General features: G+C 43.2%; 1 protein-coding gene across 1 annotated transcript in view; it reads left to right on the forward strand.

Annotated features, from left to right (window-relative positions):
* The first annotated feature begins 2,210 nt into the window (after positions 1-2,210).
* Positions 2,211-22,855, forward strand: part of LOC122808299 (melatonin receptor type 1C-like) — a 60,465-nt gene continuing 39,820 nt past the window's right edge. The window contains exon 1 of the mRNA XM_044079265.1: positions 2,211-2,239. Within this exon, the coding sequence (XP_043935200.1) occupies positions 2,211-2,239 (29 nt within the window). The remainder of the gene's footprint in view (positions 2,240-22,855) is intronic.

Raw genomic sequence — 22,855 nt, forward strand, 5'->3', positions numbered from 1 at the left:
CCTTTCAGGCACATACCTGGACTGGCACACCCACAGCTGAGGTGTTCCCACATCCCACTATGTTGTACACACATCCTGGCTAGTTACTTAGCACAATGCATCAGAGGTGCTCCACATGCAACTAACTGTGTCCGGAACCACTATACACACTGCAACAAGCTACAGATTCCACTACATACCCCACGGTTACCAGACCTCATTTGTTGGTGTACTGGACAGTAGGGCTCAGACAGCTACTACTGATGTGTGACTGACACTAACCCACACTTAACTGGGATAGCCACTCATGTACTGACACATCCATGAGTCATAACCTCCACTCGGCTGGATAAACCCATACACACCACCTCCAAGACCAACATTAACCTTGACATGAACACTACCAACATGTGACTGGTGTTCCACACCTGTGGTCATCCCCTCATTGGTGGATTCTGAACATATGCTAATCAACCTTGTTAGCCACATCCCGGCACCACACCCTTCATGACATACACAGTACATGAGTACTACAACCCCTACTACAGACGTCTTATGACAGCGGTTGTTAATGTCATGACACCCGTGCAGATGGACATTGCACATACAAATGCTGCAACACACCCCAGTGCACTTCAGTAGCACATACATGACTGCATGGATCATGCTATGCCACACAGAGCCATGATGGTACACACCAGATAACAGACGCCACTCTGGTGGTCAAGTTCCATGGACATAATATACAACAACAGGTGGAGGCTGTTGCACAGTGGTGTACAATCCCATGGGTGGGGTAGCTCACTGGTCAGCCTCGGTAGGGCCACAGGATCCCTCATCACATACTCCATGACTGGCTACTTAAACATTACTGCGGCACATTCAGGGGTGTACCACAAGCCATTATGGTGGTATGTCAGTAGTCACTGGCAATACCCACATCTGCTCTCACATACAACAGTCACTCAGGAACATTACAGACCCAGATGATGTTGGCAACATGCTGGTGGATGGATTCAATACTAACATTACACCCTCTCACTCACTACAGGGCCACAATCCATGCAGGAACATTGCGGTGTCCCTGCGGTCACACCTACACAGTACTAACCTGCACTCTATATGTCCTGGGACACTGGCCCCATGTCACCTTCCAAAGTCCCAGGCCATGATGTCCACAAACCTCTGAACGACATGTCTCCCAACTAGGCCACCATATTCAGTAATAGCCTTGTATCAGACATTGTGGCCCCTGAATGGCACACAGCAACATTCATCACACTCCACACAGGTGGCACCACAATGCACGAGTGGGACTATAGTCCTACACACCTGAATGGACTGTTCTGCATGGCTATGGGGCACATCATCAAGGACGTCATTCACAGAGACATTGTTGGGCTCCGGTCCTTTGATGCCACCCAGGTTGGACTTGTTAGGGCCAAAGCATGGCCCCTACACCTGGTGCACTCCTTTCATACAGTTACCATGGTAGTTGATGATGGTACGGGAGTCCACACATCCTACATTGTCCTCTCATTGCCTCTCAGCACCGTTCTCCATTCTGGTATTGACAACATACACATCCACCTGCACATCGTACCCTATGTCTCAGGATGTTATGCAACATGGCTCATGGACAGGACACACAATGAGGGTAGCATACCATAGTACCTACTGCATTTCAGTTACATTTGGCATACCACAGTCCTCAGTCATAGGGCCCCTCATGTTCAGTATATGCTTCCCTGACGTACAGGCAAGCACAGAGGGACTTTCCCTGCCTAGCTTTACAAACCCCTGCATACAAAGCGCCATGATTGATCCACCAGCTGATACTGACTCTATCCATATGGGTGTCACTGTGACAGATACCTGATATGAATATCATGGCCTCAAGCTGCATGACATAAGGTCCATGGACATCACCTTTGCATTACACCATTCACCCACTATCACATAGGTGGAGGTCCCCTACATACGTGTCACATTGTACATGTTTGTAGTACACACGTATGTCACCCCCACTCCTGTGATTACCGCATTGCCACTGTGGCATGGATATCCTTCTACATGGCCACACTTATCTGTACTGGGTGTGTAGCTGCTACATAGACACCCATTGTACCTCTGAACTCAAGACTTCTACACACATTCAAGGGTACACCACCCCATTTAGGGTGTACCTTACACAACAGCTACAGCTTTACATACCACAACATTAACACGCCATGACGTTTATTGAGCTCTGGCAGCTAAGGTATGTGGCTGAACTATGGACACCATGTCTGTACGCATTTGCATACTACATACTCAGGGGTGACCTCTGCTGAACAGACAGGGCCCATGTCCACAACAATATTAATAGATATACTCCACATACGCGACATACGCAGATGCCACTGTGAGCAACATGCTCATGGATATGTGCACACACGCAACAATGAGTGGGATGTGCTTGAGGGTTACATTCCCAGACCGGACACTCACCATGCTTTGGAACATGACTCCTTTGTACATCACGCAGGGACACTCAGTAGCACTGTTCATGTGATACCTCCCTTGATGTTTGAGACACACATGTACACCAGGGATCACTGCAGTGGCTGTACTGTGCAGAGGTGCAGGTAACACATGGCTCTGCTGATCACAGGACACTACCCTAGAGAGGTGCCACTGGTGTGAACACTGTGGTTGTGCTTACACATAGACTTGCCAGACTGCATAGTACCCCACTATGAACCTGTGAAGCTATTACATGTTCTTTGTGCATGGTTACTTGGTAGCCCTTCCATTTAGATTAGCTATCATGCTATTGCAATGTCCCATGCCTACACACTATATGTATCCTGTTATTGTACATGCCAATAGACGATACCTGTGGTATGCATGATATGCCTGTTATGCTGTGTAGAATATCTGACATATCTACCTACAATGCTATACATTACACATATTTTACATAGTATCCCATAATGCAAAGCATACTTGCACAGCGGGACAACCTTAGACATGTCATTGTTGTTATATGCCCATACACATGCCTACTGTGACAGTATATCAACATATACTACCCCCGGCTATGGCACGTACTTGTTGGACATACCCTACCACTGATGGCGGGTTGTATGTAATTGTTCTGTTTAAAGCCCTCATGTAGCATCCCTTGTGGTGTCTGTGATGTGTACCTTGTGGCCCACAGCTGGATGCACAGTTTCTACAAGATTAAGTATGCTCAGCAAGACATCACTACATAAATACCTTTTCCCACGATATGCATTGCGGACGCTTTTAATTAATGCAAAACGAGCTATACATACAGTAAATAATTAATACAAAACATGCTATACATATACTTACATACCAAGTGTTCTACATACCTTGTTATCGTTACGTACTTTCATCTTTATCTTTCTCACACTGCTTACACGGGTATTTTGTATGAGCATATGATTTGAATGTCTGGCAAGTCTTCCTTATATACGTCGATACCTGTAACATGTGTTTTCCTGCCCCCTATTGGTGATTCTGAGTGACTAATTACTTGCATATCAGTTTTTCAGCTACTACATTCGCCAATTATCTGGCAACAGTGGGGTATAATTGACTTCTCCACTTGGGCGTTGGCCATTTGCCCTACCTTCGGGGAGACGGCATGTATTGCGTTTTGTTATGTGTAATTGCAACTGCTATGCATAGAGACAAGTATACTTTGGATTCATGTCCCCCGTGGATTGTGTGTGACAGCTAGAGTATGTGGTTCAACATGTGGGTGTACCTGTCATCCCAATGTCTGTTAACGGACTATTGCAAACAAAACCTGTAACATCGCCATTTGTTCCATTATACAATGGCTGCAATTTTGCATGGCGCCTTTAATTGTGTCTCTCACAAGGTATGTCGAAGGTTCTGCAGTTATAATTGACTGACTGGATGTTTGTGCTGTTATTACAGTCTGTATTGCTATAGTTTCTAGTGTGGGAGATGTTGGTGGGTGTACGTACCATATACAGGTTTGTGGGGCTTGCATTTCTACATATTCCATATATATGTGTGTGGGCTCCATCCCTTATTAAAGAGCTATCAGTTAGTAGACTTATGTTACGGGATTGTACATTGGACCATTGTTAATTGGTTTCTATATAGTATGCAGGTGAGGTTGATACTTCCATACCTCCGGAATTACAGCGATATGTAAAGGGATATGTCTACATGACAGCTATCCCGTGTATTTCTGTCCCAGATATTTGCAGTCATTGCGGTTGTGTTGGTAACAGAACCTCTTTGCCATGGGCTGACACCTTTTCATATGGCCATTGTTGGACACTTCCAGGACACACAGCGGTGTTTACAGACCAACACATAGCCACGGTCAGTACACAGGATAGCACATACTTTTATCCTCAATACATACCTATTGTTGTTGGACTTTGGCTACTTATCATATTGCATGTAACATTCATGTTTATTACATACAGGCATAACTATTTAATGCAACTATTACAGTATGTATGGGACATATTAATGTCCTACAATCTCGGACATTTGCCCTTTGTAATGTTTTATGTCAGGACACACCTGCCCAGGGAGGGGCTGTCCCTCCTAATGTGGGACAGGTGGTGACCGTATGCCTACGGCTAGCTATACCCACACCTACCATAATCATCTACCTCCAAGTTGGCACTAGCAGACACATGATGCGAACACACACACTCATTACAGTCTTACGGGGATGCACACGGCACCCTCAACACACACATACACAGACTACGGCACTCACACACACAGTTGAACACAGTACCTATGGGGACCGCAACACCGGCAGCGGTAACGAATTATCCATTCATATCATCATACTATTACTCGCGGTTGTACTGTTCTCTTTCGGTCTTTCAGCCTCGTGGTTACGCATGTTGGTATGTTACACATTCCATAGTTGGCGGTATCCTAAGTATTTGTACCTCCAAGGTATTATGAATGTCATTGACCTATCTATATATATTTGCAGATATCGCTGAATCCGTATATATCAACATATATCACTCTATCGCCCTTTCTATCTGTATTATATATATGCATATATGTGTACATATATATATATATATATATATATATATATATATATATATATATATATATAAATATATATATATATCTGACGGGGAAAGTGACAGGCAAGCTACACCTTTCCTTGTGTACTTGTTGGTGTATACTGTTTCCTGGACTCCGCACGTTTGTGTCTGTACCTGTCACATTACACACCTGCCATAGGTTAGGGTTGCCAGCTGTCCCACTCTGCGAGGGACAGTCCCTCTTTGGGCAGTTGTGTCCTGCAAAATATTTGTAAACATGGCAAATGTCCTGTGATTTTAGAACATACTTATTTCCTATAGTTTATGTAATAATCGCATAAAACAGTTATTCTGTATCTGAACCAACAAACAGAATAAGTAAGTAAACATTACAAGAATGAGATTTTATCTAGGCAAAACAGTGCAGTTCTGCTTTCCGTACTGGCCGGGTGTATGTGTCGGCATGCAGACATCTGACGTATGTCCCACATTAGTAATTGGAAGAGGTGGCAACCCTACCATAGGTACATCTTGCCTAGCAATAGTGTTAGGTGATTCTATACATGATTGTGTGTTCTACACCTGGCAGTGGTCGTTTTACCCTTCAGAGCAGGCGCTATTAGTACAGGGGTAAATAATGCTGGTTTCACCTGTTCTGGACATCATTCACCATGATCTACGTGTTATTCGGAGTAGCTTATCCCTGTTTTGCGCATATCCATATAGTCATATTTAAACATCGCTTACCAGCAGTGGGCAATGCATATTCCCGGTAATGTGTGCTAAACATATGATCAGATGACCTGCATCCGACATGCATTACTCGTGCCTTTGGGATTACGTTACATCCCTTGCAGGACGTGGGACCGGGAACATGCACGACGGTCACTGCATTTAACATATGGCCATCTGGGATTTGTACACGTGTTATGTCGTTTTGTACGTGGAGTACACTACAGCTGTTACTCCATACTGCAGTCACATGGGTAACTCAGTTAGTTTACATATTGATGAGTCCAGTTAATGGTATGTCCATGTGATGTTTACTGTATGTGCTCCGGCATTGGGTATGTATATCACAGTGAGCCACAGATGATACTGTGCTACACCTTCAAACGACCGTGGGTGGAGCATGCTGGGGTGACGAATACCTGTCATGGGTACACCCCATGCCTTGACACAACATCCATGATTATATTATGTGGAGCCCCTCATTAACGCAGCAAGGACTCCGTGCTGAGTGTCTGCAGAACAGTGCTTAAACACATGTGCTCCCACGATTGCCTCTGCTCCTCTACGCGACAGTTGGTTACTCGATGTTGTGGCGACAGCGGACACTGTTTGTCCCGTTTGGTGTATGGCCTCTGACAATTGGCCATGTACCTACCGATGTACTTGGGAACCTATACACACAGCACCAACATATGCTGATAGGCGCATGTACTGTTCAGGTGTTGACATTCCGTGTTCCAATAGCTGTTGTGTGTACAATGTTTGAGGGCTGCCTATGTAGGATTCACACAGTGGGCCACCTATACATTACAATTTACAGGTGGTCGTGCTTGTGTGCCATCCATTTTACTGTGTGTGCAGGTGGAGAGGTGTGTCAGTCCGTAGGGGCCTACACTGTCAGCGTATGTGCTATACGTTCCCTCTTTGCCAAGGCATAGGCATATTGGGAACACCTCCGTCTGCCTACTGGGGCTGGCACAGTGTGTTCATGGTCTGAATCCCTCTGTGCCTGTGATGGCCTTGGCAAATGCGGTGGGCTATGAGGGCCTTCACCATTTTGTCCCTGCTGCAGCTGTTTCCGCAGGATCATATTATGTAGCATGGCACATACTATGACGATGTAGGCACATGTGCCTGGAGAGTACTGCAAGGCTCCACCAGATGTGTCCAAGCACCGGAACCATGATTTCAGCATCCTGAACACACGCTCTATGATGATTCTGGTTTGTGCATGTGCCTCATTATGGCGTTCTTGCATGGGTGTGTGTGCATTTCTGATGGGAGCCATCATCCATGGCTCCAGTGCATAGCCAGCATCCCCCACAAGGTGGCCATGTGGGATGTCCCCCCTGACAAATACCTGATACAGCTGTGAGGCATGCCAGATATGGGAGTCATGGTAGCTTCCAGGGCTGCCAGCACACACATCCATGATTATGCCCTGGGTATTGCACACGACCTGGCAGTTGATGGAGTGGAATCCCTTGCGGTTTATGTAGTGCCTACCATGCTCACCGGGTGGTGACTTGATTTGTATGTGCGTGCAGTCTATCGCATCCAGTACCTCTGGGTAGTGTGCCACACAGTGGAAGTGGCGCATATTGCTGGCCAACTCCTCCTGAGTTCAGGGGAAGTATATCTGCTCATTGGCATGTGGTAACATGGCATCCAGGAACTGGTGTAGTACCCTGGATGCTGATGCCTGTGAGATACCCATTATATCTCCAGTTGGCCTTTGAAAGGTACCTGCGGCCAGTATTCGCAGGCTTACACATACCTTCGTGTCCACTGGGATGGGTTCCCCTCTGTTGTTTCTGGTTCTCAGGCGTGGCCGGCACAGCTCCACTATTTGCTGTAAGATGTCCCTGTCCACCCTGTAACGCTCTACTATCTCCAAGTCATGTAGCCCCTGGTAGGTTACCCTTGGTCTGAACACTCTCCTTCTCCTCCGAGGCCTGCGGTGGTTGTCGGCATCATCCTCCACAACACCGTCAGTCTCTAACACATGCTGATGAGTCAAAGCTATGGCAGCTCCCAACATGTACATTTTAAAAGTTCCCCGTGTGTTTACACCTATGGTGCAGTGTTTGGGAATACACAGGTGTGTGTAAGGTGCTTTCACACTTTATACTATTGTGCTGTGAACACCGATGATGTCATAGGGTGTGTATGTACGATCGTAGCTACAGGGTATCTTATGTGTTTTACTGCCGGAACTACTATCGTGGTGCCTTTGGTGTTGAATTACATTTGGCTGCCGTGGATTACCTCTTGACCTTCCCTTTACATTTCTGCACGTTGCACCTACCATTTTCTGGCGTGCATCCTGCAGCCTACTTTCATTTGTACTTTCCTGGACCTGGCGTATCTTGCGTTATGTGTGCTACTGCCGGTCTGCTGTCGGTTTGCTTTGCTCTGCTGTGTCAGGTCTCTTATCTTTGCAATCCAATACCTCCCCTCCTTTCTTTGCATTCCAATGCCTCCCCTATCCTGTTTTGCAGGTTTCTGCAAGCAGACTTGTCAGCTGCCGTCGATTGGCCATCGTGGGTTGATTGGTGTTGATTGCTCATTAGTACTCCAATTACCCTACTTCAGCATTTCCTTCTTTTCTTCCCCTGACCTTCCTATTTGTGCTATTGTTCACGGCGCGTGCGTCTGATTACTGGGTTTCAGGCACGTTTTCATCCCCGTACACATGCGCTTTTGGGCACCATGTGTGCTCTCAGCTAAACGATTCTATACCTTTCTCCCCACCCCTGTCCTGCAGCTTTGCTTAGCAAAGGACAGGCCAGATTTGCATTGCTCCAATGTGCTTACTGCTACGGTGGCACACCCCTCTGCTGATGTCATGTATCTCCTCTGAGCCACTCCTCGATGTTATACCGCTGCGCCATATGGTACAACCTTCATCCGGCGGGACATTTGCGATTCAGTATTATCTGCCTCATTTGCATGGCATTGACTACTAATTCATAGTTACCGCCGAACACTATCGCAGGCCCTTAGCAACCCTTGCACCTTGGTTGTGGTGTTCCATGCCTACCATTGTGTATTATGCTGTAAACCTGATTTCTATTACGTTGTGATTTTATGACATTTTTAAATTATTTCTTTATGTTACAGCTTCCGCACACATGCTCTGCGGTTGGGCTGTGCGTTACTGTGGACATGACATTAAATGTTGTTATTTACATGTTGTGCATCTTTTCTTATGCCATTGGCTGTGTATTTCGCCATTGGCATATGTTAACGTTGTGATACCTGGGTCTGGCCCACTTCCATAGCTCTGATGTTCTGTTTGTGAAAATGTAAACCGTGTTTTTTGGTTTACATTTCCGTGGGCTTACGCTACGCCTGCACCACTTCATGAATCACTATATGCCTTCATTTGCATGGTGCGACACTGCGCATGGGGTGATTAGCATACCTAAGCTGGGGGCTGCACAGTTCTGGCATACGCCGGTAGTGCACGTGGAATTGGATCGTACCTGAATCGCTCGATGGCCATATTTGGCATTATACCGCCTACGCTATGCCTGCGCCTGGCGCAAGCTTCATGAATCCCAGGGATATTGTTGACTATTTATCCCAAAATGTAACTCCTTAAGTACACATTTCTGAAATACTTCTACATTCTTATTCATGGCTGGAATAAATATTGATTTATTAAACTTAAAGCCACTATTTTCATTAACAGATTCCCCATTCTGAAATATATAGTTTCAAATTGAGCAGTCTGCAAAAAGCATATAAATCTTCCACAAAGACATCCTCAGGGACAAAAAAACACTGGAATAAAATTGAGGCCCTTGCTTAGCAACAAACTTTCAGATTCAGAAAAAAACAATGAAGAGATGTTAATGACATTACTGGAAGACACTATCTGGGTTTCAGGAAGCTCATTTGCTTTTGCACAGCCTTTTATGTAGGTGAAATTTCCAGACCATTAAAATTGCAAATTTCAGAACATCTAAGTAGCATTATTAATAAGTATCTGGCTAATGCCTTATATAAACATATTATTATACACAAGACAACAATGTTTAAATTTATTATTATTCTTGATAGGGTGTTGTGACATAGATCAATGAAAAGTGGTTGGCATAATGTTTTGAATAAAATAGAAAAGTCTTGGACAGTGAAATTGGGGGGGATTGTTTTCACTGGTTTACTATCATATGTTCGAATTGAACTCCACTTTTGTCGAACACGGAAATTCAAAAACGGTAATGTCGAACACCAAAAGCCAAGCTAGGAACGGTTTTAGCATAGGTCGAGATAGGTGTTCACTGCTATTGCTGAACTACAAACTTCTCCCTTATCTCGACCCATGTTAAAACCCATTTCTAGGTTGGCTTTTGGTGTTCGACATTCTGTTTTCGAATTTCTGTATTCGACAAAAGTGCAGTCGATGGAGTTCGATTCAAACATATGATAGTAAACCATTTCCACCTGGTCTTAATGAACATTTGTAATAATTGTTTAATGGGATTTAATTATTCTATTATGTTATGATATTTAAGACGTGAAATATACTGATGTGTTTTACACTGAAAAAGGCCTGTGGGCCGAAACTGGTCTGTTTTTGTACATTAACACTAAATATTTGCTCCAGTTGAATGCTGGCTGTTGTGTTTTTTAGGCTTATAAAGAGCTAGGTGGTTGTTAGCTTAGTATATACCTATAGATTCATAGATTGTTAATAGGCAAGTGACTCAGGGGACCTTTCTAAGCCTAGGCTTGTTTTCTTGAAAGAATAATGACCACCTGTATCCAAATAGAACATCAAGGACCAGGCATTTATAAGCTATCTCGGTCCATAAGGGACATGGGTGCATGGCCCTGTGTACATTTCCTATCCCCCATCCACTGCTCCAGGTTGCACTTAAACTGGGCAACAGTTGAACTCATCTTCACATGGATGGGAAGCCTGTTCATAGGAGATGCAGTGTCTGGCACACATATCTTTTTCTCCAGCATATTCTGTTTAAGTCACAGAGAAAATTAAGGTCCTTAGGCTTTGTATTTTTGGTACTGTTTGACTTATTAATATGCAGGCAATTCATAAGTATGGGGTTTGTGGATTTCTTGTAAGCCAGGCAAAATTCACCCCTCGGCAGTCTATATGAGACTGACTTGAGGGAAAGGCTTTAAGGCACTCTACATAAGGCAGGTTTATTATGCCATGTATTCATTTTGTAAGAAACCTCTGAGGTCTCACTAGTTGCTGCATATGCTTGGTCAGGTACATACTGAAAGAACATTGTACTTTATAATTGGTCTGATAAGGGTGGAGTACAGTGGGATAATGACATCTTTGGACCTACATGCCATACCCTTACTTATAAGTAGTGCAAAATAAAAGGATTTCTTCACCACTGTGGCCACATGATAGTCAAAGGCAAGGCTACTTTTTACATGCATACCCAGATCTTGGACCACTGACTTGACTCTTAAGGGTGTATTATCAACATGGTAATATGAAACATGAACCTATGAACAGCAAAATACTTGCCATTTTCATTACTAATAACTCCTGCACACCCATCAAAAGAACAGCAGATGAATGACTGTCAAATTATCAGTTACGAACACCACAAGCAAAACAGGTACAATATATGCACTCATGCATCATAACATTGCACTATAATCCTATAAACCCACATCGGAAGGTAACTGACATTATAATTACATATGCTAACCTATGTTCACAATGAGCAACTTTTGTGCTGTTTTATGGTACAGCTGTCAGTACACATGAAGACAACTTACCTCTGCAGACTGCTTATAAAACTTTGTCTGTACTGAAGAAAAAAAATGAACAATCATTTGCACCTCCTCAATTGCACAACACAACTAAATGCTAACACTAACCAAAGAAGCAGGTATATCAAGTCACCCATACCTGGAAGTTGTCAAACTCTTGCTGTGAAGGGACAATTATCCTGAATGCTTTTCTCCAACAAAAGTAAATTCCTCTTCCATAGCATAAGGGTGATCCCTGCTCTAGGTCATGCATATATTGTGTAGATTCCACCCTCTGACCATAATGTGTATGCTAATTAATTCTCAACTGATTACCATTTCTGAATTGTGCTAGTCTCTTGAAAAGAAAAGCAAATTAACATCATGTTGAGTTCTTCCTGAGGCTGTGGACATACCTGAACAGGTATGAAGAAGACCAGATAGATGCTGCTGCAAGATAGCCAGGCTTATACCTCCCAAGTATAGTTCATTAGGACTACTGTTACCCAAAATAGTTGTTAAAGAGCCATGCTCCTAAAACATACACATCATAAGGTTCTGTCACACATCGAGGTGCTACAAATAAGTTGTGAATGATAGGTTCATAGGTTCGTAGGTAGGTACTAGGCTATCGGCCCTGGGGCCTATACAAGTCCAGCCAAAAAGGTACCCTGGCTTTTGCCACCCAAGAAAATTATTTTCCTGTGCCACTGTCGAGCAGAGCCACAGAGGTGATCCCCGGGGTGAATTTCCTATTTCCCATCCAATCATCAAGATTTTTCTTGAAGAGTGCTAATGAGGAGCTTTGTTTGATAGAGATAGGTAGTTTATTCCAGAGTATGGGAAGTCTCTAGGACAGGAATAAATCCCTCCGGGATGTTCTGTTTATTGTAGTGACAAGGTTTAGGTCCCTAGACCATGTAGCTCGGAGGGATTGGGATTTCTTTAAGTGGAGCATGTCCAACAGCTCTGTGTTTGACATAGCTTTGTATGTCAGGCAGAGATCACCTCTGAGTAGGCGATATGCGACAGAGTAATGCTGGAGATTTTGAGACAGTCTGCATAGGGCATCTGTTTGAGGCTGGTAATCCTCTTTGTGAGGTATTTCTGCGGCCTTTCCAGTTGTTGTAGATGTCTTGTGAGGTACATACCAAAAGGGGTGTTGTACTCTTATAATGGGTTTAATGAGTGATGAGTAGAGGAGAACAGTGACCTTTTTTTCTGGATGAGAAACCTTTTGTGATGAGGTGTGCCATGTATAAGGATTTCCTGACTACTGTGGTGATGTGATTATCAAAGGAGAGACTACTGTCCACCTGTGTCCCAAGGTCTCTTATCACACTTTCGGTGTTAAGTATACTACCGCCTATGTTGTAGTTCATGGGTACAGAGTTTTTACCAAAGGGGATGACAATGCACTTTTTGGCACTGAGCTTTAGGCCATGGCTTTGACACCAAGCATCTGTCTCATTGAGGCCCTTTTATAGGATGTCCACATCGTTAGGTGTTTCGATTATGTCTCCTAGTTTGCAGTCATCTGCAAACTTCGTTAGCCAAAGACCTTCTGTGTTAGCTTGTACTTCAGAGAAGTAGATAACTAACAGGAGAGGACCCAGGACTGAACCTTGTGGTACTCCACTTGTCACTGGTCTGAAGTTGGATTTGGAGTCTGCTTTCACAGTGTGGGTTCTGTCAGTGAGCCAGTTGGCAACCCATCTTGGGACATACAGATTTATACCTAATTTAGTGAGTTTATCTATAATTCCAGAGTGGGGGATGGTGTCAAAAGCCTTGGCAAGATCTAGATAGGCTGTGTGATCCACCTTACCTTTGTCTACGGCTTTGTTGACTGTTTCAAAGAAGTCTATCAGGTTTAGGAGACATGATCTGCCTTTTACAAACCCGAACTTGGTGGGATCCAGAGTTTGGAGATTACTAATGTCTTTGTTTATAAGTTCCATGATGATACGTTCCATGGCCTTGCAGACCAGGCTCATCAGGCTAATGGGGCGGTAGTTCCCGGGGTCCATGGTGGCTCCCCCCTTGTGGAGTGGGATAACCATTGCTGTGCACCATTTAGCAGGCAAAAAGCCTGGGCTGAGGCTACGATTGAACATGGTACTTAGGTGGGGTTCCAGTTCGTTCTGTAGTTCATGTAGAATGCAGCCTGGGATGTTGTCTGGTCCCATGGATGCTGTGTTCTTGGCTTTGGAGAGTGTGGTTTTTACCTGTGCAGCCGTGATTACAGGAACTTTGCATTCTTCCGGCATAGAGATGGGCTCTTTAGGGGGTGAGAGGGGGGTAAAGTTAGCACTGAACCTATCTGCCAGGATGTTGGCAATATCAGTTGGGTCTATATATTTAGTACCATTGTGCTGTAACTCAGAGCAGATCTGAGTGTTGCCATTGAGATTCTTGACATAGCTATATAATGCTTTGTGGTTGTCTTTAGAATCAGTGGCGATTTTGTTTTCATAACTAGCTTTGGAGGATTTTATCAGGGATCACAGCTTCTTACTGAGGCTGACCAGGGAGATCCTCCACTCGTGGGATTTTACTCTCTTTTGCAAGAGTTTCTTTCTTCTGTTGTACAGTTTGTTTATGGCAGGGGACCACCAGATTGGCTTCCTTTTTTTGGAGTTTAGCGTCTTGGTTCTGTTTGGGATAGCACAATCCATGCACTCATGTAAGTGCTTATAAAGTGCAATTGTGTAGGATTCAGTAGTCATAACTGTATTGTCCATCTACATGGGTGTCATGAAGATCACCACTTCTGTCTTAAGAAACATGAAGATGGCTTTGGAGAACTTTTTTACCATGGTTTCCTTAATGGGGGGTGGAGCAGGATGTGGATATCTAGGGTAATTAGCTTATGGTCGGATCGGATCAATGAGGCATTGACTTCAGGCGTGGAACACCGGTCACTCATATTCGTAATGACTAGATCTAGGATATTGTTGCCTCTGGTGGGTGTGTGGATAAGTTGATCCAGGGCATTGGAGTTTATGAATTCCAGAAAGCGTTGAGCGAAGGAGTTGGTATGAGTAGTTTTCCCAGTTAATGGTGGGGTAGTTGAAATCGCCCATTATTAGGGTGTTTGGTTGAACCCTAATATTATCCAGTACATCAAGGAAAGAGGAGTGGGAATCCTGGGGCATGGTGGGTGATCTGTAGCAAGCTACAATTTGCATTGCAGTTTTGCCTAGAGTTAGTTGCACTTGGATAACCTTGGCTGCATTATGCTGAGCAACTAGCCTGGAGATGTGGATATCCTTAATGAATATGGACACACCTCCGCCTTTGGTGTTCCGGTCCAGGTTACATGGCCGAAAAGTGTGGTATGAGTTATAGCCTGGTAGTGCAGGGGTGCTCTCTGGAGCCTTGAACCAGGTTTCAGTCATTGCACAGATGTCAATGTTCTCCAATTTAAGGAGTGCCTCGAGTGAGTGCATTTTAAGATTTAGACTTCTAGCATTGAGTAGCATCACCCTCAGTTTTTGCTTGCCTGTTCCTGTTACGGTGGTGAATTTTTTCATTTGAACCTTGCCTAAAAAAGGCACTATAGGGGCAGCAAGAACCTTAGCCAGTATCCGGAATCCCAGTGTTGACAGGTGCATGCCATCGCTGGCAAAGCATCGTAGTCTGTCGACCATGTTATCCCAGGCAGAAAGACACTGGATCCCTTTAGAATGGCACCAGAAGCTTAGCCAATTGTTGAAGTCAATCATTTTGTCCTAGTACTGCGGCATCATTCTGGGTGATGGCAGAATGCTACTCAGGGCTAGGGTCATACCTGCCTGGGCTACAAGATCGGATAGCTCTTCCATGTCTCTTTCCATGTAGTCCAGGGAGGTACATCTCAGGCCGTTCACAGCAACATGGACAATGACAGAGTCATATCTGTACTTGTTATGGAGTGACCTGAGCCATGGTAAATACTAGTGAATACAGCAGAATAAAATTGTAGAAAAGTATATTGACGTATTTAAATTAGTCTGTGAGAGTCCAGCTTCTATGTGTAGATAAAGTGTTAGTGGAGTGGTTACATATTGACTCATATGTTCAGCAATTATGTGAAGTGGATGACCCACAGTGTATACATCACGGTTTGCCAGAAATGGTCATGACAAACCTAGCCATAGGAAACTGTAGCTGTTCTTGAGTATATATTTGAACAAGGGGAATACACATTTGAATTTTGCCATTTTCAGACATTAAAGTGGAATTGGAAGCATGATACTACATAATTACAATAGTGTTCTTATTCCACCTTCTGTTACACAATCTGCTCCCTTCGCCTTTCCATCTCTGTCCTATCCTTCCATTTCCAACCATTAATCTGCTTAAAATATACATAAACATAACACTCACATGAGCACAAGAGAATTTTAAACCATTTTTCATTATCCTTTGAACAACATGACATAATTCAGCATCACTGGGCATTAATGAAAAGAGGACAATAAACTTTCCCATCCTATGGCAAAAACAACAACAACAACAAAAATCCTACACATGTTGTGACTTTGCCAAGGCACAAACAGCAGTTTGGCACCATTGTGGGTTAGACAGCAAATGGAAGATACAAAAAAATGAAAAGTAATGTAAGATAATTATGTACTCTGTAACAGCTTCCAAGGCTCAAAGCAGTAATGATGCAACACTTCCATTTCAGTGCTCTGCCTGTATGGTTCTCATCCACTGAGGAAGGGGTGCAGTCCTACAGTATCGTTTCCACTGAGGAAGGTGTGCAGTCCTACAGTATCATTTCCTCTGAAGAAGAGGTGCAGTCCTACAGTATCGTTTTCACTGAGGAAGGGATGGAGTCCTACAGTATCATTTCCACTGAGGAAGGGGTGCAATCCTACAGTATCATTTCCACTGAGGAAGAGGTGCAGTCCTACAGTATCGTTTTCACTGAGGAAGGGATGGAGTCCTACAGTATCATTTCCACTGAGGAAGGGGTGCAGTCCTACACTATCATTTCCACTGAGGAAGGGGTGCAGACCTACAGTATCATTTCCACTGAGGAAGGGGTGTAGTCCTACAGTATCATTTCCACTGAGGAAGGGGTGCAGTCCTAGGGTATAATTTCCACTGAGGAAGGGGTGCAGTCCTACAGGATCGTTTCCACTGAGGAAGGGGTGCAGTCCTATAGTATCATTTCTACTGAGGAAGGGGTGTAGTCCTACAGTATCATTTCCACTGAGGAAGGGGTGCAGTCCTAGGGTATAATTTCCACTGAGGAAGGGGTGCAGTCCTACAGGATCGTTTCCACTGAGGAAGGGGTGCAGTCCTAAAGTATCGTTTCCACTGAGGAAGGGGTGCAGTCCTACAATATCATTTCCACTGAGGAAGGGGTGCAGTACTACAGTATCCTTTCCACTGAAGAAGGGTTGCAGTCCTAGAGTATCATTTCCACTGAGGAAGGGGTGCAGTCCTACAATATCATTTCCACTGAGGAAGGGGTGCAGTCCTACAGTATCATTTCCACTGAGGAAGGGGTGCAGCCTTACAGTATCATTTCCACTGAGGAAGGGGTGCAGTCCTAGGGTATAATTTCCACTGAGGAAGGGGTGCAGTCCTACAGGATCGTTTCCACTGAGGAAGGGGTGCAGTCCTAAAGTATCATTTCCACTGAGGAAGGGGTGCAGTCCTACAATATCATTTCCACTGAGGAAGGGGTGCAGTACTACAGTATCCTTTCCACTGAAGAAGGGTTGCAGTCCTAGAGTATCATTTCCACTGAGGAAGGGGTGCAGTCCTACAATATCATTTCCACTGAGGAAGGGGTGCAGTCCTACATTATCATTTCCACTGAGGAAGGGGTGCAGTCCTACACTATCGTTTCCACTGAGGAAGGGGTGCAATCCTAGAGTATCCTTTCCACTGAGGAAGGGGTGCAGTCCTACAGTATTGTTTCCACTGAGGAAGGGGTGCAGTCCTACAGTATCATTTCCACTGAGGAAGGGGTGCAGTCCTACAGTATCATTTCCACTGAGGAAGGGGTGCAGTCCTACAGTATCTTTTCCACTGAGAAAGGGGTGCAGTCCTACAGTATCATTTCCACTGAGGAAGGGGTGTAGTCCTACAGTATCATTTCCACTGAGGAAGGGGTGCAGCCCTACAGTATCATTTCCACTGAGGAAGGGGTGCAGTCCTACAGTATTGTTTCCACTGAGGAAGGGGTGCAGTCCTGCAGTATCATTTCCACTGAGGAAGGGATGCAGTCCTACAGTATCGTTTCCACTGAGGAAGGGGTGCAGTCCTACAGTATAATTTCCACTGAGGAAGGGCTGCAGTCCTACAGTATCTTTTCCACTGAGGAAGGGGTGCAGTCCTACAGTATCATTTCCATTGAGGAAGGGGTGCAGTCCTACAGTATCGTTTCCGTTCAATAAGTTTACTCCATGCAATAAACATCTTTTCACACATTTAGTCCGACAGCTTTAGTGGAATACCAGTGCAATGATGTTTTTCAGCTGTGACTAATCTATACATCTTCACTGTTCTGATAACTTGAAATGTGTGTTATTGACACTTGTTCTTTAAAAGATATTGGCACTTGAAGGTAATACTCTGCACAGTGAATTTTAACATGTTGCAAACTGATGTAAGCACAATACACATAAACAAAGGACTGACAGATTAAAACAAAAATACTTATATGTTGTTCAAATGGCATACAGCAACACTGACTGACAAAGACTGGCAAGGATAGATGGCATTTACAGTCCTATGTCAAAAATGGTGACCATTGAGCTAGTGATCTTTTTTTTTTCAGACAACTTTATTGAGTTATCACTTGTGATATAGGCAAATTTACATTCATATAAAAGTAATCAAACTATATTAACATAACAAACATTATACTACACATATTTTGCTATATATTATATAACCTCAGCAGCATTACACAAATTATTAAATTCTTGCCTTTTTTAAACCAGAAACATCTTTATTTAACCATCACTTACTACATAAGCAATCATAAATTTATATAAATGAAAACAAACTACACTGACACAATCCTAGTCGCAAGTATTTTACATCAAAACCATACTGACACACTCCCAGTTGCAAACCTTATACATCACTTATAATTTACTCAATCTTTCTCACTCAAACATTACATAGCTCATTTAAGTCCTGTCACCTACTAATCTCAAGGACTGGAATTCAGAAAGCAATAATGATATAAACTCAGACTGACATCATTATTTCTACTCCAGCACTGTCCACGGCTCATAGTACTTTATTTGTGATGTAAAATTCTGGAGTAAGTTATGTTGAGGATTTGTATTCCCTGATGGCATAAGTCTGTTGAACATTAGTTATTGCACATTTCCCTTACTGTTGGCAAAAACACAGCAAATGTGTACTGCTTAAAAAGTCTGATGGGCATTATTCTGTGGCATGTAGAAGGAGCATAAAGTTCAACAAAGGAAGAGAGTGGGCATTAAGGGTTTGAATCCCTTAACATGTAATTTGTGATGATGTGAACAATGGTTATGATGGCTATACAAATCCATTTGTCTTTTTATTCTTGTTATGTGCACATGCTCTGCAAGTTACAGCAGTCAAGGTAAATACAGTTGATATTCCATTATTAGCAATTTTAATCTGGAGTTGCTGTTGCACATGTAATCACAGAGCAAACAGATGGAAGGAGGACCATCATTTTTGTATCACTGGAAGCATAACAATGCAATACACACACACACACACACACACACACACACACACACATATATATATATATATATATATATATATATATATATATATATATATATATATACATTTATCATAGGATCATAGGAAGTTACTAGCCTAATGGCCTTAGGGCCCTTACAATCCTAGCCATATTCTACCCTTATTTCCACGATCAACACCTATTGCCCCTGTCCAAGAGGGATACAGGTGGAACCCCAGGGGAAAGAATATAAGGCGAAGGACCAGATGAGAAGGCAAGAAATGTGGAAAAAACATAAATATAGTTGCAGGCATAGAAAACTTCTGAAAGAGCCTCATGTTGATCAAGAATAGACACAGGAATGGTTAAGGAGAGGTGAATTCAAACCAAGAAATGAAAGGTTAATATTGGCAGCCCAAGATAGTGGGCTACATTCACGATGGTTTTCAAAGTCCATTGAACATGTGGGAGAAACAGACAAATGTAGATTTTGTAAAACTGAATAGAAAACAGTTGCATACCTTGTTGCTGGTTGCGACACAGTGATGGCAGAAGGACTGTATACTGAAAGGCATAATAATGTGGCAAGACGGCACTGGGGGTTGTGCAAACATTATAGTATTGAAGTATTGAACGCTGGAAACATGAGCCACAATGCATCATCAAAAATTATGAAGTTTATATCACATGGGATCGCCTATTACCAACAGTTCAAAAGATAGATGCTAGAAAACTGGATTTAATACTCCAAGAAAAGAAGACAAAAGTAGAATTGATCATTGAAATTGCCATACCCAGTGACTATAGTATCTTGCATACAGTGAGACACAAGGCCATAAAATACCAGGATCTGCAGGCAGAAATGAGAGCAATGTAGAAGAAAGATACCCAGACAGTTGCAATAGTAGTAGGAGCAACAGGTCTTATAAAAAGAATTTACAATCATAGTTAGATATGCTACCAATCCAGGTAACTCAGTACCAATTGCAGAAGGAGCCATTACTGGGCATATTGTGGTTGCTGCGAAGAGTACTGCTGGCTGACATCAAAGACTGAAGCAATACTAATTTCATGAACTTTAATCATACTTTGACTTAGCAGGCAGAGTGAGTTTATGATTACCTATCCAATCGTCCAGATTGTGTTTGAAGATGGCAAATGAGGTGCTGTGTTTGGCATGAAGTGGGAGTCTGTTCTAAAGGTAAGGTAACCTCTGGGAGAAAAATCTGTCCCTCCAGCAGGTTGTAGTAATGTTACATACCAGGTTAAGGTCTTTAGAGTGAGTAACCTTTGTACCATTTGACTTACAGATATGCAGCATTTCCAATAAAGCAGAGACAGAGATTGCCTCTGAGTAGTCTATATGAAATGGAATAAAGTGACAGTGATTTCAGATGATCCACATAGGACAGATGCTGAAGACCTTGAATTTTCCTTGTGAGGAAGCTTTGTGGTCTCTCCAATTGCTGCAGGTGCTTGGAAAGGTACATACTAAAAGGGGCATTGCACTCAATTATTGGCACGATGTTGAAAGAGAACAAGGAGGTTATAACTTCTTTTTTTGGAGGCAATGCCCTTGCTTATGAGATGAGCAATATAGAAAGCCCTTCTTATAACTATAGAGACATGGTGGTCAAAGGTAAGGTTGCTGTCAACCTGTGTGCCCAGGTCTCTCACCACTGAGTGCATACTTAAGGTGTTGCTATTGATGTGGTAGTTGGCAAGAACATTGCGCTTACCAAAACAGATGAAAATAATTTTTTACTTTGATTTTAAGCCCATAACTTTGGCACCAATCATTTATTTGAGTAAGACACACGTGTAGGATGTTGACATCATTTGGAGATCCGAAGACTGCTCCCAGTTAACAGTCATCAGCAAACTTTGTCAGCTGCAGGCATTTAGCTTTTTGCTTGTACTTCGGAGAAATTGATTCTGAACAGTAAAAGTCCCAGGAGTAGTCCCTGTTGTACACCACTGGCTGCAGGTCTGTTGTTGGAGGTGTATTCCCTTATTTTGACTATATAGGTTCTATCAGTGAGCCAGATAGCGACCCATCGAGCAACATAAGTGTTGATACGTAACTGGGAGATTTTGTCAATCCCACAAAGGAGATTTTCCCTGGTTCTTGTTTATGAGCAAAGGATGTGAATTAATTCCAGTTTCAGTGCTATTTTCCTGACATCTTGTAAGGAGAAAGTTATGGCTGCTGGAGAACAGATTAGTGCTCCTTTTAGTCTACAGAGGTGGTATGAGGAGAAGAGCAACATCTTTCATTGCCTCCTCCATAAGCTCTACTGTCACAGGCTCCTGCAGGGGGACTCTACTAGGTATCAGGATAAGGCCGATGCCTGAAATAGACTGGCCAAGGCTGTCACCCATGCTAGTAGCATTTCACACACGGTACCTCAGAGCTGTAACCACTATAGTGGAGTGTGTGACACTCATGCACTGGCCCAGCAATCAAGGCGCCTCAATGCTCACCACTAACACCAGTGAGGGGCATCCATATAGGGAAAGGATAATAAATACACACATAGTAAAGTACAATTTCACTTAAGAGCACACAGAGATCACAGTCAGTCTGGGTCTGGTTTCTCCCTTTCTCCTCAGGTCCCCAGTAATACCCCCCCATTGGCACAGCTATAGGGACCATATCTCAGTCTAGTGGGCAAGCTAAAACCTCCAGCACCCTCTCTGTCCAACCAGTGCTTCGTAGCCCTGCTCAAGTAGCTGACACACACACACACACTTTGAGATATGAGTTATATACAACCACTCATACTCTCCTGGGGAAGGCTGCCACAGGTTCTCCAGCTGTGCCCCTTTTACCCAGACTATATGGTAGAAATCACTGCCACCACCCAGCTAATACTTATCAGCTACTCAAAGGCTCTTATGAAAGGGTATCTAATTATACTGTGCAATATTATTATACAAATGGTAAATGCAACCAAACAGTCAAGACTTATATGGAGTGACTTGGTACAGTACCATTATATACATGCAATGTATTCTTAGAGCTTAAATTATCACTACACAAAACAGCTACAGGTGAAAGGTTTAAAAATATTTAATAATAAATAATAAAAACACAAGACAATACTTCTTACTACACAATGCCAGTCAAGAGTTCAGAAATCACAGAGAAATGTTTAAAATAATACAGAAGAAAAGTTCTGACTTCACAGAAAAACAAACTAGTCTAATCTTCCTATTTCCTAGCTATTTCTGAGAGAAAACACAGTTCTAAAATCCTACTTACATATAGACACAGGCAGAGTGGTGAGTTGGATGTTCTCAAGACAAATGCTCAAATGCTCTCATTCTTTCTGTCCCTAAAGTGATAACACATCACCACAGATTCATTTCAGATTACATTATTTCTTTCTGGTTCCCAGGCTAACAGACTCTCAGATGTTAATAGCCCTTTTGATCTTGCAGCTGGTCAGGAACCAGATCAATAAAATAAATTATACTTGCAAATTATAGCCATTAACTCTGGCCTCAAAACAATAGGCAGAATCCCTTCATCCAGACATATCAGCTCCGAGTTTTGACATCAAAGAATTGACTTGCCAGCTTTGTTATAGCAGAGTGCAGTGTTGTTACATTTATGCAGTTCCACATT

Source organism: Protopterus annectens, chromosome 8.part0 (assembly GCF_019279795.1).
Source record: "Protopterus annectens isolate FY-2018-M chromosome 8.part0, PAN1.0, whole genome shotgun sequence".
Classification (NCBI taxonomy): domain Eukaryota; kingdom Metazoa; phylum Chordata; order Ceratodontiformes; family Protopteridae; genus Protopterus; species Protopterus annectens.